A 26749-nucleotide genomic window follows, 5' to 3' on the forward strand; every position below is an offset into this window, starting at 1 on the left:
AAATAAAAGAAAAGCTGTAATCGATTGCAAATTTTTACCAAACAAGGAAAATTCATTTAAAAGAAAAAGAAGAAAACAAAAACAAGAAAAAACACTGCATACATCAAAACAAAAAAAAAAAAACAAAAACCAAAATTTGGCTTTAAATGCATTTCTCTTCTGTATAAAATTAAAAATTCCAATAACAAACCAAATAGAAATTAAAACATGTATCTGTACTTTTCATTCACACATACAGAAGACACCAATTATACACAATTAACCAATTAACTTAGACCACCAAATCTAATTGTAAACTACACTTCTCTCGCTAGATCTTCACTAACACTTACACATAATAAATAGAACTACAAATACAAACACATACCAATACCCAGTACTAAATTCATCCACAGGCAGAGACCGAAACAGAAACAGCAAGAGCAACAGCAATAGCGAATGCAACAGCAAACACATCTATGTACATCCTTTACACACACATAAGCATAACATAAGCTCGCCACCAAATTTATTTAATAGAATTTAATAAAGAACTAATTTTAAAAATTATAATAAAAATTGTTTGTTATTGTTGCTTCTACTTTTTATATATTGTATATTTTCTAGCTCGCTAATTATCTAACTTTGTTTGACTGTGTACCTTACCGCACTATTTATGATACTTACTATATCTCTGATACAAATTTCTCCCAATACCAACTACCAACAAACCCCAATTCCAAACATATAACTATGTCATATGTCAAATCCAAGCCATCCATCCAAACCATTTCCATTCTCTTTTTAGTTCGAAAGTTTTTCCTTGCAAAAATAGGCCTAGAAGTCCACATAATTATTTTAGAATAAAGAAATTATTTTATTTATTACTTGAACTAATAATTAGAGATAAAAATTCATACAATGAAAACAAAAGAAAACAAAACAAAACAAAACAAAACAAAAACAAAAAGAAAAGAAAAAGAAATTTCGTAAACGTGTTCATAAATAAAATTAAAATAAATTTAAAAATTAAACTAAAGAATTAAGTTGTTTTTATTCTCGAATTTGCTGATTTTTTGATGATTAATGAACGATTGATAATTGATGATAAAGTTTGATAAATAAAAAGCTGGAAAATGTTAGTTATTGACAACAATTTAGTTGTTAAAGATTTAATTAATTAATTAAAAAAGAAATTATATAACAAAATTTGTTTAAATTTTATTATAAAAATGATTATGTAATGAAATTATAAATAACAATTATTTATAATAAAAGTTTTTGAACGGAAAACCTCGAGAACAACAAATTGAATATAATAAAAATAAAACTTTATTAACTAAAAGTAAAAAAAGCCCTTTAAATAAAAATATATAAACAAAAATAAAATAAAATAAAATAAAATGAAATAAAGAAAAGGAAAAGTAAAAGGAAAAACCAAGTAACAAACATTTTTAATTTTTTGTTCTTTCGCCCTCCGCTGTAAATGTATATGTAGTTTTAAACAAATAAAAAGTGAACAAAAATTAAATAAAAATACAAAAAAGAAAAATAAAAAAATAATAAAAAACGATAAAAACACAAAAATGATTTATTTTTTTATGAAATTCAAGCAATTAAATTATTTGAAGACTTAAATTTGAAAGTTTCTTAAATATTTTCCCCATAAAAAGTTATAGCCCGAGAACGTTTCATCTGCTTTTCTTACAGTCATGACTATAAAGACCTACTATTAACATTAAAAGTGTTTAAACAGAAAGTTTCTACAAGGTTGATGTTAAATTATTATTCAGTTGCAGACATAGTTAAAATGAGGGCTGTTGTTTTTGAGAATTACAACAGAATAAGAAGCAACAATACAAATACAAAAACTGTGTACAAAAAGCAACAACATCCAACAAAAAACACCAACATTATATTTGTTGAATCTCTAATTAGGATTTCATAAGTTTTTTAGAAGTCAAGCAAGCACAAAAAAAGAGAAGCATTCTAGTAGCAAATTCTGTGAATATACGATAGCTCTTGTAATGGAACATTCAGAGGCTGACCTAGAGAAATGTAACTGCAATATAAACTGAGTCCATGTTTTGCAACATTACACGTCAATTGGAGAAAGCCACAGCTGAATTAGGAGCAGCATAAACAAATTTGTATATGCTGTGCGACTGTATAAGAATTGGATAATGTTAGTTGCAGTTGTTACTTTTATTTGTAATAAGTGTCTATTTAGAACCATATATGAGAAAAATGGTGTATCATTGAAATTACTGCTTTAAACCCATTTCCATAATTAAGAGTGGAGCAGAGATTCTTATGGTTATTAGGCTATTAGATATTAATCTGTATGGCAGGGGTGGAAAAATGTACAAGATATCAACTGATCATGTTTTTTATAAGTGATTTAAACATTCTAGCGGTCGATTTGTCTATGGCTAAAGGGTAATTAATATCTCTAGGTAGATCATTTATCATTTCTTTCGATATTTATCTCACCACAGAAGATCAAATTAATTTACAAACGAATATAGAAGTACAATTTATACAGTTAATTTTTTTTTTATACAATAATTTTAACGATATTGAAGTAATCTTTTCTATTTGGTGCTTTTTATACAAGTTATCTAAGCATGAATATTTCGTATCCAAGATATTTTTATCCATCCTATGCTATGTCTTAAATTTTTATATATTAATACACAAAATTTACCATCCTACCATTGACTCTGCTTGGAGACGGATGAGGTACTAATCAGAGGGTGATAAAGATATTGCTGCGCCTTAAATACTCATCACCTTTCTATCTTAGGATGTCCTCAATAGCTGAAACTTTGGACTTCATTTAATAAGCGGAATGTCTTCTGATTTTTTAAGGTAGGTGAAGGAAACAAAAGATCAGCTACGTTTGCAGTGCTTCGCTCTACTGAGAGCCAGTACCCCGTCTATTTTATTCTTTTATTCTAATAAACAAACTTTCGAGCATAATATGAGTATAATATAATATATTTTTATTTGTTGATTAAACCTATATATACATTTTTATACTGATATTTGTACTTTGAGTTTATTAAACTATATTTTTAAAATATTATAACAACCAATAGTCTCCAATGGAACCCAGAAGACTTTTAGCAATAAAATAGTCGCGACAGACGGCTAAAATGTCATAGCATAAGCTTTATGTATATAATATAATTGGTATGAATTTCTATGAAATACAACAAATATAAAAAAAAAAATAAAGTAAAATAAAGGTGAAATACAGAAAATTACTAAATAAAGATACAGAATAACGAACTTAGGAATATAAATGTAGAGTACTTAGTTAACAGAAAATGGTCAAAACGTTGTAAGAGTCATTGAATCCCAACGCATGACATGGAGGCAACACATAGTATAAGTGTTTGCTAATAGATGATATTATATAATATTGTAATTAATAACATAAAAAGGGAAAGAACTTATGATTGAAAAAATATACCGAAAATGAGTGAGAGATTTGTTTAAGGAAATACTGCACCATTCCGGGCTGCATATTAAGAGTGATGATGATATTATAGAAACTTGAAAATTTGATGGAAAATAACTCTTGCGAAAGTAACTGATATAAATTAAAGAAGAATATAGGATGTGTGTGGTCAATTTTTGCATTGTTATTTGTCAATTTTGTTAATTTTTTCTGTAAATTATTGGTTCTTTGAAATTATAAAGAAGGTAATGGATCTAACATTGCTATATATATATATAAGCAGGTATGTTATACTCTTTAGTACTTTTTCTTTCATCAATTCACATTTCAATTGCTAAGTCGTTATCATTACTTATCACTGAGAATACCAATACCAAGTTACCAAGTACTAAGTTAATGCTCTCACAGTGCATTTGTAGCTGTTTCATATGTCATATCTGTGGTTTACAATGCTTTAGAGCGCCTTTATCTCTGAAACATGTTAAAGTATTTGCAATAGATTTGCAGTTTCTTTGTAAGATTTGCTTATGAGAGTATTTTAAGCTATTGAATTCGTTTTTTTTTTTTCAAATAAAAAAGGTATCCATTTTCAAGGTATCCATTAATAAAAAATTTTGAAAGTATCCAAAATATATTGCTATATATTAATATCCAGTAACAGGTTTGATATTAAACCTGAACAGCTTTGTGTGGAATGTAAGCAATTTAATGAAATATAAAGTAAAATCCAGGCAAAATTAAAAGTAAATATCTATTATTAGTAATTTACAGAAATATTGAAACGTACCATTGTATCAATTTATACTAATTTAGTTTAAATTGATTTTCACACAAATGACGTCACAAGAAAGTACAGCATACATTTTGGTAAAATATGTATATCAAAAGGATATGTCAAAAAAAAAAACTGATAACAAATAAGAAATTTATTTAAGAACGGTCAAAGCAAATTTGCAATGGCAATGCCTAAGTTATTCTTTAGTATTCGTCATTCTTTATATCCTGTTAATCGATGACTTTCACAGTCAGTTGCACAGTGACTGTGAGATAAGAATACTCTACTCCTGCCAACTTGTATATTGCATGTGAGTGTATATTCAAATATGCATATTTGTGTATATCCTTCTAAAGTTATGTATGGCGAGGCATGTGGAAATGTTCACATCACCACACATCGTCGTTGTCGTCATCATCGTCATCGTCAAACAAATCTCCTCATCATAGCATACACTTCTATTGTCCTTGTCTTGTTCTTGTCTTCAAATGGTTTTCTTTTATTCGAATCCAACAAGTTTCCTTGTTAGTCAAGAACAATAAACTTAGCACATAAACAAGACCATTAAGAGTAGGAAAGCTAAAATCTTATTTCACTAAATTTTATGGGTTCACGTTGATTTCGGTTAAATCAAAGCTAAAAGGAGGAAAAAATAAAAATTGTGAATGGTTGATGTTGAGCCCCAAATAAATGAAATTATTAAAGTGCCTCTTGTCTGTCTTAACGAAGTTAATAGAGTGGGATGAAAAATGGAATGGAAGTAAAGAAAAGTTACAATTTTATTCACTTTTTTACATATTACGATACAATGACGGTCATTACCAGTTATATGAGTAACTACTTTCCACAACTCATAATTATTGTATATGTACTATATGTCGTAGATACTTTACTTTACTTTATGGATGCACTTTAATGTGGATTTATTTATATATTTACTTGTATGTGTGATAAGTACATAACTTTTTCTTATTAAACTATTTTAAATGTACCTATTCTTCGTTCTTGTCATCCATATTTTCCGAATGTGTTGTAAATAACCAAAATAATTATTATTAGATTGAATGGTTTCGACGTAACACGATACAGACTTAAGTGTGAGTCCATATACGACAAAATCTCACTTATATTGTATATTTCTTTTTTGGATTAGATTTACATATATGAAAAGCAGAATAAATCCCGAAACTTTAAGTGAAGATGACCTGATTTAGAATGTAGTTATTAAAGCTCACCAAATATTGTATATTGTAAATGATGAATTTGGAAATTGACATATGTACTACCTACCATGAAAAGAATATCAATAACTAAGTAAAGAATTATATATCGAAAATGTTTTATTTATTAATTTTAATCAATGGTTAAAATAGATCTGTAAATCAAATTTAATAGGTATGGATACATTGCCTGTAGTTTATCCACTGCGACCTCACTTATTAGAAAATAAGCACAAAAAATTCCCAGATAATTATATATATATTTTATAGCCTATATTACGTGCTGATGCATTTATAGAATCCATTATACATTATACCATAGATGCATAAAAAGCATATTAAAATAATCATACTGTTTATTATTCTTAAAGTTTGTGATTCCTACTAAAAACAAAAAACGTTAAGAACCACTGATTTAAATCGTCGACAAATTGTATTCGAAAACAAGGAAGGTATTAGAATATAAATTCAAATTAAACAACCATATAGAGTAACATTTTGATACTCTATATTTTTTGACTTTGTGGTAGGGCTTAATAAGTCACATAAGAATTGATTTCAGTGAGTCCGTTAACAGTCTCACAAGAATCGAATTAGCCATTTATTTTGTAAATTGGAGTCTTATTTCGGAACAAGATCAAACAGAACTAAATCTTTACAACAGTTGATTGTAACCGAAAGAAGCTGTTATTGAAGGAAAGATACCCTGAGCAAACGCTGTTGGCAGGGTAAAAGATTGATTGCTATGGCCGGCGTTATTATCTCAACAAAATTTATCTATTATGCACCAGGGGAGAATACTAGACTGATAACATCTATCCCCAAATAATATAAAAAACTGATTTTTGATGGCAGCTGAAATTCTGATGAGGCCAGATCGTTGTATCTTCTTCCGTTTAGTTAGATCCGATTTGTAAAATAAAAGATCTCAGTGCAGCTTTAAGGTCAGTACTATATTAAAGTCAAATTTTTGATTTTAGAAATATGTATAACTTTTTATTGCATACAAGAAAACACAAGCAACCAATTAATTTCTAGTTTTGAAATCGTAAACAAATGTAAGCAAATAAAAAATTTTGGGAGTATATATCTGGTATAATATATCTCCATTTAAAGATAATAGAAATAATTTTGAGAAATGTCTGGAAAAAATCGAAAATCCAAAGAGCATATCAACGAACTAAAGCGTGAACTTGAATTCGATCACCACTTGATTCCGTTAGATGATCTGTATGCTAGACTTGAATCTGACCCCGAAGTGGTAAGTATCAGAACTCAGTCATGCAATATATTAATATTGTGATGTGCAAAATGATTGTATATCCTAAAACAATAGGGACTCAAATCGGCTATTGTGGAACGTAATTTAAAACGCGATGGAAGGAATGCACTGTCTCCACCAAAGCAAACTTCAGCTTTTGTCAGACTTCTAGAACAAATGTTTGGTGGTTTTGCCTTATTGCTTTGGATTGGTGCTATTCTATGTATAGTCGCTTATATCATCCAACATCTACAAAATGATGAAGATGAAGATCTACCATATGATTATTTGTATTTAGGAGCAGTACTCGCTGGTGTGGTTATAGTCACAGGCCTCTTCTCATACTATCAGGTGTGTCCACAATACCCATATTTATTATCGCTAGTATAAATGTATATATAATATCTATACTGATTTAACTATCTTTTAGGAGTCGAAGAGTTCAAAAATTATGGATTCTTTTAAAAACATGATACCACAATTTGCCACTGTCGTACGGGATGGTGAGAAACATATAATAACTGCTGAACATGTAGTACTGGGCGATATTGTAGAAGTAAAATTTGGTGATCGCATACCAGCAGATATTCGTATAATTGAGTCACGCAATTTTATGGTTGACAATTCTTCCATAACTGGTGAGTCGGAACCGCAATATCGTTCAGTAGATCAACAGCATAAAAATCCATTAGAAACAAAGAATGTTGCATTCTTTTCTACAAGTGCGATAGAGGGAACAGCCAAAGGTATAGTCATCGGTATTGGAGATGGTACTGTTATGGGCCGAGTGGCTGGTTTGGCTTCAGGAATAGTGCAAGGTACAACGCCTATTGCCAGAGAAATCCACCATTTTATCACTATAATTTCCGCATTTGCATTATTTCTGGGAATTACATTTTTCGTTATTGCGTTATGCATGGGATACTTTTGGTTGGATGCTGTTGTATTTCTAATTGGTATCATTGTGGCAAACGTACCAGAGGGTTTACTGGCAACTGTCACTGTTTGCTTAACTCTCACCGCTAAGCGTATGGCACATAAAAACTGTTTGGTAAAAAACTTGGAAGCCGTCGAAACTTTAGGTTCGACATCTACAATTTGTTCCGATAAAACCGGAACTCTTACCCAAAATCGTATGACAGTTGCCCACATGTGGTATAACGCAAAGATAGTTGAAGTTGATATATCAAAAGGTGCAGTGATCGACAAAAGGGAACATGGCTTTCAAGCACTTTCACGTGTAGCTGTTCTGTGCAATCGCGCAGAGTTCAAGCCAGGACAAGATAAATTGCCAGTAATGAAACGGGACGTGACAGGTGATGCTTCGGAAACAGCCATACTGCGCGCGATGGAATTGATACTAGGCGATGTTATAGCCATAAGGAAACTGAATCGTAAAGTTACGGAAATACCTTTTAACTCCGTTAACAAATATCAAGTTTCGATACACGAAACCAATTCGGACGGAGATGCAAAATACGTTCTCGTTATGAAGGGTGCACCAGAAAATATCGTGGAACGTTGTTCAACAATTTTTATTGATGGCACTAATGAACCATTTAATGAAAGAGAAAGAGCCGCTTTCCATCAAGCCTATATGGAACTTGGAACGTTGGGAGAGCGTGTTTTGGGTTTTTGTGATTATGTTTTCCCCATTTCGGAATTTCCTGCTAATTACCAATTTAATTCAGAAAATCCGAACTTTCCTCTTGAAAATCTGCGGTTTGTTGGTCTAATTTCAATGATTGATCCCCCACGCCCGGGGGTACCCGATGCGGTAAGGAAATGTCGTTCGGCTGGTATAAATGTAGTCATGGTTACTGGTGATCATCCAATTACAGCTAAAGCAATCGCAAAATCAGTTGGCATCATATCACCTAAAAGCGAAACAGTTAATGAAATCGCAGATCGATTAAATAAACGTGTTTCCGAAGTGAGCCCACGCGACGCAACTGCAATAGTGGTGCATGGTTCTGAGTTACGTGGTATGAACGAAACCGATCTGGATATTATTTTACGTTATCATAAGGAGATAGTGTTTGCACGAACATCACCGCAACAAAAGCTGATGATTGTTGAAGGATTTCAACGTGCTGGTGCAATAGTTGCGGTTACTGGAGATGGTGTGAATGACTCACCGGCTTTGAAAAAGGCGGATATAGGTATAGCAATGGGAATAGCTGGCACTGATGTTTCCAAGCAGGTAACCCACTAAAAATTAATTAATACAAACTACTGTATATTAACTACTTACAAATTTTTTAGGCTGCCGACATGATTTTATTGGATGATAATTTTGCGTCAATTGTAACTGGTGTGGAAGAGGGTCGTATAATATTCGATAATTTGAAAAAATCGATTGCTTATACATTGTCTTCAAATATACCAGAGATAACACCATTTTTAGCATTTATTATTTTTAATATTCCACTGCCATTGGGTACTGTTGCTATTTTACTTATTGATTTGGGTACCGACATGGTAAGCCGGTTACATATTCTAAAAATTTTATTTCCTTATAAGCATTATATCATATTTGTAAGGTGCCTGCCATATCGCTGGCATATGAAAAAGCTGAGAGTGATATCATGCAACGGCATCCGCGAAACCCTAACCGTGATAACTTGGTGAACAAAAGGTGAGCAATATTTTAGGAAAACTGACATTATTATTTATTATATTATTATTAACACCTTTTGCCATTGTACGGGTGACTTCATAATTCTATCGGTATAGAACTTCTGTGGTCTACTGCGTAAAACTAAGCAGATGGTGAAAGGTCTAAACAATACGGTAGACTTTGTACCATCTAACTGCAAAACATTCCAACCAACCAAAACTTTTTTATTTTTTATCCGAACTTGGGATATATGTTGGCTGAGATTTTGCTGTGTTTTCTTATCTTGTTTTGAGATAATGATGAAACTGATTTAAATCCGTTTTAGATAATGCAAATGATTTTTTAACATCGTACGTATTCCTTTTTGGGATATAATTAACTTATTATCATATTAATAAGAAGAGTAATACTAACTTGATTACTTCAACATTGCAGACTTATATCTATGAGTTATGGGCAAATTGGAATGATGCAAGCAGCTGCTGGGTTTTTCACTTATTTCGTCATAATGGCAGATAATGGATTTTTACCTGAACGTTTACTAGGTTTACGTCACGAGTGGGATTCAAAGACCATAAACGATGTAACCGATTCATATGGTCAAGAATGGGTAAGCTTTTTACATGCTTAATGAAACTTTTATAAAATTTGTTTTGCAGACCTATAATCAGCGAAAAGAATTGGAATACACCTGTCACACTGCTTTCTTCGTTTCCATAGTGATTGTACAGTGGGCGGATTTGATCATATGTAAGACACGCAGGAATAGTATCTTCCAACAGGGCATGACCAATTGGGTACTTAATTTCGCACTCGTATTTGAAACAGTTTTAGCCATATTTCTATGCTATTGTCCAGGTGTTGATGTAGCTCTACATTTTTACCCCCTTGAGTAAGTTTTGTTTTTATCCGAATATACATATAAATAAAATCGTGATTTGTAAAAATTAAATGAACAATTTTAGTTTTGTTTGGTGGCTGCCAGCAATGCCTTTCGCTGTACTTATTTTCGTTTATGACGAAACTCGTCGTTTTATCATGCGTCGTAATCCAGGTGGTTGGGTGGAAAGGGAGACCTATTATTGATTCTGTTAATATATTTTATTTCATTATTTCAATTGTGCATAATTTCGTTATGGATTAGTTTGCATTTTACGTTAGAATAATAAAAAAAAATATTTATAAAATTTAAAAAAAAATAAATTTTGCTCGTTATAAAGTAATCAATGGCTACTCTTTCTTCACAACTGCTCACGATCAGCTTCAACTAGTTACAACTACTAGTAACTGGGATTACCTGAAGGCTATGGACTTATGATGTCACTCTGCAAATTGATTGCTGTTGATAAGGAAATTAAAATTCAAATACCATATTTTTGATTCGAAAATAAATAAAATATTTCGTGGTATCAATTATAGTGAACTGATCTTATCAGTTGTCCATACTGGCCAGTAAATTTTTTATATTTAGAAACGTCATACATAAAGGTTTTATATTTAAGAAATTTTGTCATAAATTTATTTTATCTTTGCTTAAAAATAGAAAATCTCTGATAATTGGTATCAAATTAAATTCAGATTGACGTCATTGAATATTGACATCATTTCTGGTATATAAATATATACATTCTTATTTTACGAAAATTGGAAAATTGGATTTCCTTATGATAAAGTTTTTTAATTTTGTTTTTTAGCTATAAATAATAAATTAATTAATTATTTGTAAGATTACAGAAATTTTAGAAGTGGCACTATGCATTTGAAGTATTGGAAAATAAAGAAAAATTTTATATTTTCGCAAGTGATTAGAAAAGTAATGATTTTAGAGGGGTCAAATATTCTTTCGCCTCATTATTTTACGAACATACTACTTTCTTTTTTATATATGTTGTATCCAGTCAAAGGATTATGCAAATTTTTTTTGAGGTGGATGGAAAGCATCGAAAGCTACAATGTGAGATTTCAACCCACTAAAACCACCTCTTCGATTATACATATATGGAAGATTATAACCCCATAACTTGAAGGTTCAGCGATTTAAACTTCATTTTAGTAATGAGATGCAGAAAGGAGAACAAAAAGATAGCGAAACCGAAAGTAAACCGGAATATGTGACGAATGTAAGCTTGCCATTATCCTCATCATAAAAAGGAATTAGTGGGCTTAAACCTTATGCTCTCAAGCATTGGCACATGCCGTGTGAAATATTTCCCACCAAGTGAAAACAACTATTCCCCTATTTGAGTAAACTTGAAAGAAATAAGAACTAAGAAGTTATGTTAGTGTTTCTCACATGATCTGAGTCTGTAGTTTACACAATCACAAAGAACTCTTCTTTCGATGGCCTGAGTCAATTCCGGAACAAAGGCGTATAAGGAAGGGACGTTTGGTTATGCACTAGTGCAAAGCAGAAGATATTTACAGGTTGGTTCATTACAATACATTACATTAATACGTCCATTTCTGAGAATTCATAAGCAATAAATTCTATACATATTTCGCAATTTCGCATAGAATGTTACAATATTTCGCTGTATTCAGTTATGTTTTTTAAATTAAAGTATACATTTTTTTTTATAAATACTAAAATAGAAATATAACTTTAAATTAAATTTTATCTGAATTTTATTAAATTATTTAGAATACATATCAAAATATGAGACTGGTAATACTTTTTTATTTCTTCATTTCCATTTAAGTGAATTTATTCAATATTACGAAGAGAAATCTTTTAAGAGCAAATAATGTTTTAACTCAATTGAATTTTCCTGTATTTCCACTACATTGAATTTTCTCTTCAAGAAAAATGTGTATTAGGGCAGAAAAGTCTTTACTCATTTTTTGCCAAATATGCGTTGAGTTTGTTCGAATTATTATTGTTGCTATTGTTGTTGGTATAGCATCTTTTAAGCTCACATTGAAAATATATGCAGCAGATTTAATACTAGCATGAGTGAGTAGATGTGTGTGGGTGTGTATTGTCGGATGTTTGTGGTAAAAGTGTTGAGTGGAAGATGAGTGTATATATACAAGCGTGTGTGTGTAAGTAATAACTGCAATATGAATTGAAGAATGTTTAAACGAATTAGGCGGGTGTAGCAATGCAGTTAGGAAAATATGTTTTCGCTTAAATAGAAAATGGCCGCTTAGGTTAATTTAGTTGAAGAGGAAATTCTTATTTGAAATACGTTAAGTGGCTTTCGAAATTTAATACAGCATTTATTTAATTAATGAAATAACATAATTAACATTTGAAAATAATTTTAAAATATAATTATTAACAAACTATTAATTTTTACCCTCCTGATTTCTTTATTTCTAAGAATTAAAAAAAACTTTGATTTTAATTGAATTTAAATAATAATTATAAAATTGAATTTAGATAGTAATAATAATAATAATGTTAATTTTCCGAATAATAACAAAGAAGTCGCTGAATTTTTATACGCTTAACTATGTCGATGTTGCTGTATAACTCTTACAGCGCATCTTTCCATAGGACCATAGGGACCATAGATCTTCCGAGAAAATATTCTTTTGAATACTCCATCTGCTCAATACAGGATAAGATGCTTGTAGGGCGTGATGTTTGTTTGTCTAGAGAGGGATTTATTTCTCAAATGTCTACTTAGCCCTATATAACATTAACATCTGTTGGCTGGAATTATTCTTTTTTAAATCTATAGGCTGACATCATTTTTGTTGTTTACTTTTTTGCTTTCTTTTTCAAATTTTTTTTGTTTGTTTCAAATTATATGGTACTTCTGTAAAGTCGCTTAAATAATTTATTTTCATAGAACATTTTTTACAGTGATTACAGACACTATTGAGTAAAAGTGCTTTGGACATTAATGTGCATTTCATCCAGTAAAGAAGAAGATTGCATTAGTTACATTGCCTTCTGTTCCAATATTTGTAATCTTTTATCTATTACGTTAAAAGTTCAATTGTCATGTTTATCAACATTTTTGAAAAAGTTATTAGTTCTTACTTACAATGTACTTCTGAGTTTTTTACTTACTAAAATGGCCATAATAATTCGTTACCAAATATCGGTCTGATGCATCACTTAGGCGCCTCTGCAGCATGCGCGCTTTCTCCGGTCTCGTACCTGAAGTGCGATTACGTTTTCTTTACTTGATGACTCTATCGGAGACACGTTCTATGTCATCTTCCACTACCTACTGCTTCAAATACTTTTTTCACTGGAAAATGTTCATCAATTTTCACGATATGACAAAGCCCGCGAAGCTGCTGGATATTAATTTACTGAACTATATGAATGTCAAAGAACTGCAAAGAACTTTTTTCTCGTAAACTTCTAGTGCTATTACATCATTTTGTGATAGTGTCCATAAATCTGCGCCATACAGAAACATGGGGAGAATGAGTGACCTATAGAGACTCAGTTCTGACTATTGAAAGATGCTCTACATTTCAATTGCTTATTAATCCCATAGAAGCACCTATTGCGAAATGGTGATTCTTCGTCTGATATTCAGGATGACATCGTTGTTATTTTTTATGGGGGTTCCAAGGATAATTAAATCTTTGACAGATTTAAAAGTATAGTCAGTAGCCACCAGCGCGGTGTCCGAGTGACGTACATTTCTACCAGTATCCAGTTTATCAGTTACCAGTAGGCATATACTTCGTTTTATCCTCATTTACCAGTAAGCCCATTTTCGCAATTTTCTTTTTAATACCAACAAAGACAGCTGCAACATCAAGCTTTGATGACATCTATGACTTTTGATATATCTAGGCCTTGAGTATACATCTTTGCATTAATACTTGAACCGTTTATAATTGTATTGTTTCTTTTCAATCAATTTGTGTTATTTATTTTTTTTTGAAAGGGTATATCAATTTCAAGTCAAAGAAACCAAAACAATTTTAGAAGGAAATATTGGAATAGAAAATAAAACATAAAAATTTAAGTTAATTTATTGAAGTTTGCCTGGTTATATCACGCTGTTTCGAGTATGGTCTAAATATAATTTGCTTACTTACTAAAATATGCATAACAGAAGGCTCTGTAAATACAATAGCTTTGAAATAAAAATAGGAAACTTCAAGAATTAAGTTTCAATTCGTTGAACCAAGTACTTGTAGTGCAAACAACTTATATATGGACTATAAACTAAATATAAAATTCGAATATTTTCTAAGATTAATATTTTCTAAAATGATGAGAGCTTGGCTCAAAAGTACGTTTTGTGGTCACCCAAACTTCAATAAATTAATCAAAAATTTATGTTGTTATCTTTTCATTTCTATTCGAACCCTTCTAACTTTTAAATAGTTTATTTTATTTAACATTAACATTAATTTTTTTAGATCATCGTATATATGTTTTTAAGGATTGTCTGATATATAAAAGAATGGAATAGAATAGTTTGATTACATATTTTGCTGAAGTGTACTCTTGAGTTCGATGTAAACTTATGGTGTTTAATAAAGTCACTTTTCCTAAAGAGTTAATGCCTGCAGAAAAAAATATAAAAATCCAGGTTAATCAGAAAATAACTTATGGCGCATACACATTTGCATAAGCAATAAAAACTCATATAAATTTATAGAAATGCATAAAAAACTCATGGAAATAATGCAAACGCACCATAAACCCAATCTGATTTAATTTATACTTGCATTATGGCAAGAAATTTAGAAACAAAAAGAATTATTAAAAAAACAATAAACAAAATGAAAGAAAAAGACGAAACACCTCCATTGCCATTGCTGTTGTTGTATACTTGTTAGTGTAGTGCTTTAATAATAATATTATGAAAAGTAACAACAACAGCAATGGGTGGGAAGAAAAAAATATAAATTCAAAACAAGTTAAACACTTACACAAACAAACAAACAAACGCACAAACGCATGCATAGAAACTTTTGTACTCCAGTTCTACTTGCACACGCAATTTACGAGCGTAAATTGCATTAAAAGCGAAAACGTATTGAGTCACTTTCCTAATTATCTTTTTGTTTTCTGCCTTCGCATTGCTGCAGCGCTATGGTCTTTGAGTTAATTCGCGAATTGAGACTTGAGACTTGAGCAGTTGAGTAAGTTTTGTTTATGGTACGTTCGTGTCGGAAGTGTGGCTCGTTCGTGTTGTTAAATTTGGGTCTGCACTTCGTGTCCTTTTTTAGGTTTTATTGCAATTGGCTTGAATTGGTTGTTCGTTTTTGTGCCAAGCACAAGTAAGGAAAGCGACAGTCGTTGAAAGTGAACCGTGCTGGTAAGTTCGGTTTGCTTTTTATCGGTACTAAATTTTAGGAAAAAATCTGAATTGTAAATTTGTTGTGTTGACCACCTACACTGCAACAAAATTCTTTGATTTCCTTCGCCAAAATTTCGCTTACAGAAATAACAAAAACAAGTTTAATGATTGTGCGGAGTACATCGTTTATTCACAAAATAAGTGAAATACGCGTTCCATATACGTTACTTATGTTATAAAATAAAATTAAAAACTAAAACTCTAATATATGTTCTTGTAATTATCGTTTAAAGTTATTTCAAAATTTAAATGATATAAACTTGACAAAAAATATATTGACTTCAGCATTATATCGGAGCCATCGAAACCATCGAAGTGTTGTGCAGTGCGTATGAGTGCTCAAAAATTTTATAACATAATTTCGGGCGTTGCATTAGAATAATTTTGTGTTTACCGAAAAACAGGATATTTTTTGTATTAAAAAAAGAAAAGTTTACTAAATAGATTTGTGCCACTTTTCATTCTTGGTACGGTCGACGACTTCTGAACCTATTTTGTAGTGGCCCACATACATTTTTTAATACAATAAAACAACAACTATTTTTTTGGCCGGTTTATCCGGCAAGTAGCGACAAAAAAAAACAGAAACTATAAAACTATAAAAAAATTTAAAACCGAAATTTGTACACAAATGCAAAAGTAAAAACAAAAACAAAAACATTAAAAGTATACTAAAGGGTAAAGGGCAGCAGTTCAGCAGTTCAGTAGTTCAACAGCCTCAGAGAGTTTCGCAAGGCGCAGTGCTGCATTTTTAGCCATTTTTGCAATTTTTGCACACAGTCAAAGGCGGCTACCGAAGACAACAACAACAACGCAACTAAATAGGATAATCCAAAAAAAAAATTCACAAAAAACGGGTTAAAATCAAATCTAACAAAAATTGAACAGGAGACATATACGAAAAATAAAACTGCAGAAAAAATATAAAGTTAAACATGATATAAAACTTTTTGCCAGCAAAAGTATCTGCATCCGCAACTGTAGCCGCATTTTACATTCAAAATTTGTAGTTTGATATCTTTGTATGCATCTGCGACTGCATTCTGGATAGGAACGCAAAGTAAACGAAGGAAAAGAGCTGATATCTCTTTGCAACCGCAGCATAAAATAACTTCTTTGCTATTGTTGTTGCTATTGTTGTTATATCTGGAAATATTTCGGTTATACATTTTTTACGTTTAATGTTTTCACTGACTGGCTGGGCGACTGAATTGCTCCGAACAACTGTGCCGAACTGTGTCACTGGCACTGGCACTGGCACTAGCACTGGCAACTTACAGCAAATGTGCAAATAATGTCAGCACACCAACTACAACTACAATACCATAAACGCCAACAACAACAATTCAGCCGCTAAAAGTTCATTAAGTACAACAACACTGCGAAGCACTATCGAAAATAAGGCTAAGGATGTCAGCATCCTTTATGGGTAAATTATGATTTTCATTTATTTTTAGCATGCTTTATACATTTTTTATTTATGGCCACTTTTGTAATTTTTATTTTAAAGGAATCCATGGTTTTTTTCTTAATGACAAAAAAATGTTCTCCTATGGGTAGTAAACTCATACATGTAGTAAAACATATTGGCCTTATTATAATGAAACTGATGTTATATATTATATTACAAACGTTATTGTAACATAATGATATCATAATGCATATAAGATATTCTGAAACGAAATTTATTTTATTATAAATTTTAATAATTTTAATAATATTCAATAACAAAATATTTCATTATATTACTAGTATTATATTATTATAATTCTTGTCTAAGTAGATTAGCTTGGAAAAACTTAAAATATTTCTTAGGGGAGGCTTTGAAGTTGACCTATAACCTCAAAAAAGAAGGCCCCTAGAGCAGTAAAGCGTACGCTGGTAAAAACAAACCAGTTCGTCATCTCCATAACTGCAATCAAAAAGTATAATTACATATATGTACTTCATGAAAATCTACTGAAAATCATATAATCATAGCTTGAACTATTCTCATATGTCGTCTGCTGGGTATTAGTATTCCCTGCTCTATACTTTCGAGAATTGGTCGGTATTCCAATTCTCTATTAGGTTGTTATTAGTTAATAATATATATTGAATATACTGATATTCTCCATATTATGATGATGTTGTTTTTTACTTAGAGTTTGCCATAATAATCATGGAAGTACGGTAGTCTCTTAAGCTTAGGAACGTTTACTGCAGCTATCAACAGTGTTTTTAGGGATTTTCCAGTAATTTCTTAGGCTGGTAACACCATCTTGCATAGTCAGGATATATTCTTATGTTTTCAAGAATAATGACTTCTGTCAACAGGAAGATTATTGCTGTTGTAAGCCTTCTATTAATACATTTTGTATGATTATGTGTTGTTATTCCAACTCATTAGGATTTTTTAATTCTACTAACTATCGTTATGGATATTTCGGTATATGTGTGTATAAATATGTATGAAAAAGCACAACTAAAACAATACCACATGGGACTTGAACACATAATAGGAATAAGAAGTATAAACAATATTTCAATATTTTTAATGATCTTCCAAAATCGTCTTTTTTTAATATTTTCTACGTTATCCTGTTCACTTCATAAATAATAAAAACTTAAAAAAAAACCGTGATTTTTGATATGTATATAAAATATCCTCTTTAATCTTTAATACATATCTACAGTATGTAATAATAAAAGAATAATGCCAATAGTCCATATAACATAAATGCTTTCAATTATAATAAATAAATAGATATACATATATGTAGTTGCCATTGATAGAAAGCACCTTACTGCTTTTCACTAGGAAGTTTGCGAAACGGTGGCTTATTAAGGAAATTATTGATGGACCTCATTTGTACCAGAAATTGAGAAAGTCGCATTATCATTTGAAAAACTGAGTATTCCTTAAATTTGAATAAAAGTTGAATACTTTGCAATTAAAAAGTGAAGTCGAACTACATTTTGAGTTCTCCTTATAGATTAGTATTTACTCTTATTGGTCGATGCCACACTGGAATAGTTTTCAAAGATTAATTTTAGTGCACTAATTTTTACATTTAGTGTAAGATGGAATATTATATGAACCTTCATATAATTGAGTAGTTGGTTACCATTACATCATGGAAGGTGCAATGAGTACTGGCTTGGGATGTAGTAGAAGGGTGATACAAGACCGCTCATGTCAGCGATGGCGAATACCGGAGTATTCGAGGGCAATTATATAGAAGAATAAAGGGAAAGGAAATTGATTCAAGTAACGAATGGAAGAAAAAAAGGAAAAAAAGAATGAAAAGGGAAAGAAGGAAAAACCGTAACCTAGAAAATAAAAAAAGAAAAGAAAGAGAAGACAAAGAACCATAAAAAATTCGGATATACCTTCGATACGGAGGAACAGGTGGGGGAACGTAAAGAGAGGGCAATATCTAGGCTTGCTACGTTTGAGCATCTCATGGAACGCATTTTAAAAGGACTACATTGGGAAGAAGTACTTAGGGTACCTTGATGTTATTGACAATGATTTTGACGATCACTTGGGAAGGCTGAAGCGAGCATTTGAGCGGCTATATGCCGAGGGTTGAAAGGCAGCGACGGAAGGCGTGTGAACGGATAGTTCGGAATACGGAAGTAGTTTCATCTTTGATTGGTTGATGTGTTGATATGGTGATAATTGTTCGGGGCGAACAAGTTTAAGAGGTGGGCAATGTTGTGGATATGGAATCTAGTATTCTTAGAAATAATTTTCTAAGAATGTCAGTTTATTTTGGAATTAAATTGTATTGTATTATTGTTATGAGAGTAATTGTGTTTGCGTTTGATAAAATTTAGAGCAATAAAAACGGTTACATACAACTTGGGTCAATGATTTAATTATTTGTTGGGATCCAGTGATCGCGAACGACTACGACGAATTGTGAAATGTACACAACAAATTTATTAAATAAGTTAGAAACTTTTTTTAGTAAAAGAGGAGATTCATTTCATAAAACTTTTCTAAAAAAAACTACTATAACCATTTTCATCATTATAATATATAAGTCTGCATAGCAATCTTAATTTACTAAATAATACGAAAAAATGAAACGCAGAATCGTTTAATAGGACTACCCACTAAAAACAAGTATGTGACCTATTAGCCTCGAGAAATCGAAATCATTTAATGACAAACATAATTTGTTGATAATTTGCTCCATTAGTCGAAGTTAGCAAAAAAAAAAAACAGAAACAAACATTTTTTTGTAGAAATGAAGGGGGCGCGTTTATAGTAAAAACAGGTCGTTTGACATGTCTGACTTCAGGCTATATGATTGTGTAAGTCTGTGTGTTCTTCACACACACAGTTTATGCGTGGTGGGTTATCTATGAGTAATCAAGCGTGATATCTTGTCTGCCTTCCACTATCAGTTCATCAAACGTTAAACGAAGTTTTTTGTTATTTTTGTTGTTGTTCTAACTCTTTGGGCATATTTAATTGTTCAAATGACTGAAACGAACTGAAACGAACTGAAATGAGTGTGGAATCAAACCGGTTTTTGTCAATAGACTACGTTCTATTTGAATAACCTTAGAAAAGCCTATTTTCAATTGGCTTTTAGAAATGTTTGCTTTGTTTTCATTTTCTTTGTAGTTTATGCCCTTGCTTTCAATTACTACTTTTCTTATGAAGAAACATTCGATAGCTAAATTGCTTTTAATGAAAATTTTTTGTTATTTGTTTTACTTCCTTTTTTCATGCGTTTCTATGACCACATAGTTATTATTTGCTTTTTGTTTCCTATTATTCTTTGATAAAAATTTCATATCATTTTCTTCACGTATATCCCTTTGTGTAGTTATATTTATTTTACTTAAAACTTTGACAGCATTAATTGCATTTTTTCCTTATTCTTTTTGTTTTTCTTTTTAAACTTCGCTTCTTTTATTGTGTCTTCCTTTCTTTCATTATATTTGCATATTAACATGTGCTCGTATTAAATTTGTTTATTTATTATTTTTTCTTTTTCATTGTTTCATTGTTACTGCACTTAGGTTGTTTTTGGTATTATTTGGACAATAGAAATGACAATAACAAAACTGAATTTAGTTTACCGTATTTGACATACGTTGCAGTGAATAAACAACAATAATGAAGAATAAAATAAATTTCAAATAACAATAAAAACAATAACAAGACACACAACAATTGTAAGCAGGATTTTGCTTATTTCAATACGAGTATCACACACACGCACACACTTTTACTACCAATGCTTCTTATTCTTTTCTATTTCTTGCTTTTTTTTAGTTTCCTTGCAATTTTATTATTGTTGTTGTTGTGTCAAACAATGGTCGTGCTTGTGTTCGTGCTTGCGGTAGCAGTGGTAATGTCAGTTGTGGTTTTAACTTCTTAGAAAACTTTTTTTGCTTGTTTTTTTTGTATGAGTGTGTGTGTGTGAGTTTTGCCACTTTTGCCAATAAGACATTTTTCACTGACTGCTGTGCTATAGAACCTACAATTACAATACACTCGCTCTCATGCTGCCACATACATGCGAACTTCTTCTTCTGTTTGCATAAATTTCTATTAACTGTTATAATAATAATTTGATGAATAGCCGTGTTAGTACAAAGCTTCGAGACCTTTGCTTCCTCATTCGTTAGTCAAATTGAAGTGTTGAAAAAGTTTTTTCTTTCAAGAAACCTCAATTTCAAGCTACGACTAACAAAACTGAAAATCAAAAAAATAAAAAATAAAACAAAACTGAAACTCATGTATTAAAATAACAAAAGTTATATATTTGATTTAATTTAATTTGACAGTTTAAGAAATTTTATGTAAATTATGTGTGCGTGCTAAAGGGTTAAACCTTGAAAGTGAAGAAGTTTGGTTGAAGTGAAGGAATTTCCCAAAGAGAAATTTTATTAACATATTAATAAATGATTTATTTTGCATTAAAATTGGTTTAATATAATGTCTGTGGCTGCTGTAATGTCAAATTATTTCAAACTTTAACAGATTTCTGTGTTTCTGAATTGCGAAAGTGATTAGCAGCTATTTGTGTCTTTTGTCCATAATAATATTTGGAGAAAAGTAATCTACATATTAATAGTTCTATAATAGTATTAGTAATAAGCTCAATTAGAGTTAGGTAGTTATATTAGGTAATATGGTATATTAGGTAATATATCCGCCAGTTTTTGTCACTAGATGGTGTTGGTGCTCATATATCTAACAACATTAATCCGTTTATGTCAAACGAAAATATGTTTGACATGTTTTAAAATATATGTGTCAGCTCCCATAAGAGATTTGAAAATGAGTGAAATATCTGAAGAAATACACTTTCTGATGGTTTATTACTATAATAGAAATGTAAAACTATGCGGTTTACGGTAAGGATCCTGTTAATGTAAACCGTACCCGGAAGCGATTCGGAATTTTCTATGTCAAGAATGCTCCCCGTCTACTCATCCAATCAATAAAAGATACAAGGAAAAGCGAAAAAAACAGAACAGAAAAGGAGTTGTGTTGTAATATGACAATGGCATACCACACACATTTTTGATGACTGAGATGAACTTAACGGAACTTCATTGAAGTTTTTATAGTATGATAGTGCAAGGTCCACCGTATTGTCTGAACATTACACCTGATTATCATAGTTTTGATCTCTGCAAAACTCTCTTAATACACTTTTTTGAATACATGCTTGTTGTAAGTTGTTATTTAAGTCCATTGGATGCTACCTCACATTGTGTTGGAATATTACCGTTTAGTGAGTTTTGCTTGCACAACTCGACTAGAGGTGTACATCTGGTACCACAGAATTCGGATGGCCTCAATATTTTGTAGTTCTACACATTGAGTAGATTCTTTTGGAAAGTGTTGTAGTGGTTGTGGTTATTATCTAAAGTTATATACTACAGGTAGAGTGCGAGCAATTGCGCTCTCAGAGTTTATCCAGGCGAATGTCATTATGAATATTATTAGTGCCCGTAAAACTTGTTTCAATAGAGCATCAATCACTGATTATACCGATATGAATTTTAAAGGTATTGCAAATAACGTAAATCATTGCAGACGTATTATACTAATGAAATATCGTGTATGACTACTGGACTACAGTTTCGTACCCAACAAATAATACTCTGATCTCTCAGCTGCGTGTGAGAAGAAAGTTCTACGTAGATTCATTAGTCTCAAATGTGAGTAAGACTGATTTTGAACACGCTGCGTAAAAGGACTCTACTCTAAAGATAAAAAAATAGTGAGAAAAATAAAATAAATAGAAAAGATATAGTGCCTTTGTTGAGTGTGGCGCCTGAATCGTTTTGAAAGGAGATGATACCACTCAAAAAATTATGTGTATTTAACCATTTTCCATTACCGTGAAAATCACAATAAATTCATATTCACTTTAATCTCTCAGGTTTTTATTTACTATTTTTGGTAAAGTATAAATTGCTAAGCTTCATAATGCTTAGCTAAAATAACTAAAAGTTCACATCTGGTTTTTAGTTACTCTTTCTGCACTTTCTGCACAATTTCACTGAAAAAAAAATAATTTTCCAAATTTATTTTTGTGTCATTAACAAAATTTTTCACATTTTCCAAAAAAAACTAAATATTTGTATAATTTTCAATATGTGAAATGTGAAATGTGCAAGTTCCCTTACGTGTTTATTTAAGTTTAAACAAGCTTCAGTGCACTTTTGCTGCTCTTTAGGTATCGAATAACGCAAATATCTCCGGATAGCTTAAAAAAATAATGCAGCAAAAACTTTGTGCAAATTTTGATAAATGTGCAAAGCCAAGTAAGTGTAAATAGGTACAGAACCATACTCCATAGCACTAAGAAGTGGATGAGTAGGGTAGCAAGGAGCAAGCAAGAAACAAGGTGCTGCAATTTTATTATTTAATGAAAAGCGCATAAAACTTTAAATCTGAAAGTTAAAAAAGGAACTTTTACTCTTGTTTGATTTGCAGTCTTAAAGTAAATTCACGTTCCTCAAACAAATTGCAAAATGCAGTAGTCGATTGTAGTAGATTGTAGTAGAATCTGTACAAAAGTACAGTAGCGCAAATGATTTTCTTGGCACTTCAAACTTTTTCCAAAAATGAAGATATGAAAGAAATAAAATTCAAGGAGAAGTTAAAGAAATTTGTAGTTTATCGTTGTTGAAAAGCAATTCTCTCAAGTGGCTGTCATAGCAACTCTGCTTAACAAATTGTGCTGAAACGTCCATTGAAACTGAAGCATAACGAATGGCTTCTTAAGCTCCATTTAGAATGCATTTTTCTTGTCATTTAATTTCAACTACTGACTGCATACAACGATCGCAATACAGTATCAGTAATACAGCAAGTATATCGTATGATTAATAATGTATTCTAAAATGATTTTTAATGTTGTTACTCATACGTCACGTTGTACCAGTTTGGTAGACTTTCATTGCTACATTGCTACGCGACAATATGAATCCAAGTTAATGTCAACAGTTTTGTAATATTTTAATTAAAGTCCTTCGGCAAAAATAGTAGGTATGTATTTATTATCCAATTTCAAGGTAGAAATTCCAATTAACTAAAGTCATAATTAAAATGGTCGAGTTCCACCACCGAGTCAAGTCAAAATAATGCTTGCCTAAGGTGGGAGCAAGTCAGAAGAAGCCATAAATTGTCGTCGTCATCATCTTTAATTTGTGTATATCGCAGGAAACGCCTGAGGGCATTAAAACGAAAATAAAAGTAAGCGACAGAATAGGTTAAATGTCGTTTGCAAAAAATGTTGTTGGCAAAATTTTGTTTTTCTGAATTTTTATTGCAGTTTATTTGATTTTTCTGGTTTTAAAAATAGAAATTTCTTTCTCCAGCAATGTATTGGTGGGATTGAATATACACAAAAAAATTATAAAAAAAAATTTAAATTTAAAATTAAAAGAAATATACATATTATATTTTCTTCAAAACATATCCTAAAGCACTAATGTATTTACTTACTAAGTACTCTGTCCGTGCGAGTACCAAGTGTGAGACTTGCGTAAGTGCGTGCGTGCGTTTTCATTCTAAAGGTGCTTTGCGTTATGTGCGGAAATAAATATATTTCGTTTACTCGTACGTGAGCTTAAAGGTTTGGATATTTCCAAATTTATTTGTGTCGTGTGAAATCCACTTTATTGTCAAATGTTTCGAATTTTAGTATCATAAAGGAAAAAGATATATGTATATGTATCATTTCAAGAAAGAAGAAGCCAAAAAAATGTAAAAGAAAAGAAATTAAGACAAATATCCTTAACATTTTTACTACCCAACCCAACCTACCAACTAAGCTATATAACAAAGTCAACAACAACAACAATAATAACGATTGCAGTAATACATTTAAGTCACAATAATGACTGTTTTAGTCACACATGCTCACATGCACACATTATGGTGGATATAACGGAAATGACAAACTTATAACAAATTTTCATACCTTGCCAAATTCATGGCATTTTCAAGACAAAATAACAAAAATAACAAAAATAACAAAAATGACAAAACATTTAAACGTTAACAACGGAAATAAACATTTTCCGCTAATGTGCACAGCTCAATTTGAAGCCTGACACACTACGGCAGACATGGACCTACATCAGCGCTTCTTTTTTCTTTACTCACTCTACCACACTTCATCAACATCCACATCCACATCCACATCAACTGTTTAACAGTTGACATATCTTGCTGTCAGCCGCAAGCAGTAAGTGAGTGCGTGTGAGTATTGCATTCTTTTGACTGTTATTTCAAAGAATCGTACACAGGCAAAATCGTACACACGCATATACACATACACACATACATAAAACACAGCTTAAAGTGGGGTGCAGACTATCATACTGGTGTGTCATACGAGTTGCGCTCTCTCTTGCTCAAATTTCTTCTAGCGACCGAATTTGAACAGGTATGACACACAAGAGTAAGCAAAATTTTTGAAGAGTGCTTTTGTGGGTAGTGCTGTGAAAATTTGTGTGTTTAAAATAAAATTTTAAAATTGAAAAAATTGATAATTAACGTATAGGTTGTGCTTTGCTTATAATTGATTATAATTTTGTATATTTTATATATGCCGCGTTTTTTTTTTTTTGCGATCTTTATATTCACAGCTTTGGATATCCCACAATCAGCGATTACTTTTGTTAACATTCGATGAAAGCATCTAAAAAGGCTTTATCTGCATCCATATTCATATTTTTTTTAGGTTTATTGGTCATTAAGCACAGTAGTTAAAATGAAAAGATCAGTAAAGGACCGTAGTTAATTTCATTCACTACCTGTAAAGTTTCTTAAGAAATTTTTCATAAATAGATCATACAAATAATGTATATATATATATACATAAGAATGTATATATCTTCATTGTTTTTGAAGAAATTTGATCATTTCCATATATTTGTTAGTTAAAGGTTATTAACATTTAAAATTCATTTTTTAACATTCAGTTATTAACATTTAAAAATTTTAATAACAAGTTTTAACAAAGAAAAGCATATTTAGAATACAAAGTATTATATCTTAAATTTGGGTTATTAATTAATTAATTAATGTATTACGACCAATTTTCAATATGTTTTTTTATTACTGGGCTTAGATCATAAATTTAACGATGTTTATATTTAGATGTTTTTTTAAAAAAAATTTTACTTATAATCATCGTTCATAAATTAAAATAAAATAAAATAAAATATTTAATAAACTAAATAAAATATTTAATATATTACATAAAATATTTAATTGTATTTTAATTTTTTATAAGAATTTTATGTAAAAATTTATATTTTTTTTAACTAAGATACAATTAAATACTTAACAAATTTATAAGTGTAATTTTAATAACAATAAATATAATAATAATAAATACATTAATAATAAAATAATAAAAAACATATTAAATTTATATTATAATTCTACATATTCCACCTGCTTACAATAAATTTGCAAGGCAAAAGTGCTCTTGTATGACGTATGAATCGTTAGGGGTGACAGACTATCATACACAACGCGTATGCGAGAGCTGTTCACCAAAATTTTGGTGAGCACGCCAACACGTTGGTAAAGGTGGCAGACTATCATACCTGTGTGTCATACGACGTTTTTCTCTCTCGTATGACATACCAGTATGATA

At 30.8% G+C, this 26749-nt stretch overlaps 2 protein-coding genes across 2 annotated transcripts in view; both read left to right on the forward strand.

Annotated features, from left to right (window-relative positions):
- Positions 1–6473: 6473 nt before the first annotated feature.
- LOC119677501 (sodium/potassium-transporting ATPase subunit alpha-like) lies at positions 6474–10505 on the forward strand. The gene is made up of 8 exons (XM_038088869.1): positions 6474–6701; positions 6777–7052; positions 7132–8904; positions 8967–9182; positions 9245–9339; positions 9757–9931; positions 9981–10213; positions 10287–10505. Exons 1-8 carry the CDS (start codon positions 6579–6581, stop codon positions 10405–10407), a joined length of 3012 nt encoding a protein of 1003 aa, XP_037944797.1. The 5' UTR covers positions 6474–6578; the 3' UTR covers positions 10408–10505.
- Positions 10506–16783: 6278 nt separating this feature from the next.
- The window catches only part of LOC119679075 (sodium/calcium exchanger 3-like), a 21683-nt gene continuing 11717 nt past the window's right edge, over positions 16784–26749 (forward strand). Inside the window, exon 1 of the mRNA XM_038091229.1 lies at positions 16784–17037. The gene's annotated coding sequence lies outside the window, so the exon portion shown is untranslated. The remainder of the gene's footprint in view (positions 17038–26749) is intronic.

The sequence above is a fragment of the Teleopsis dalmanni genome, chromosome 2 (assembly GCF_002237135.1).
Source record: "Teleopsis dalmanni isolate 2A chromosome 2, ASM223713v2, whole genome shotgun sequence".
Classification (NCBI taxonomy): Eukaryota; Metazoa; Arthropoda; class Insecta; order Diptera; family Diopsidae; genus Teleopsis; species Teleopsis dalmanni.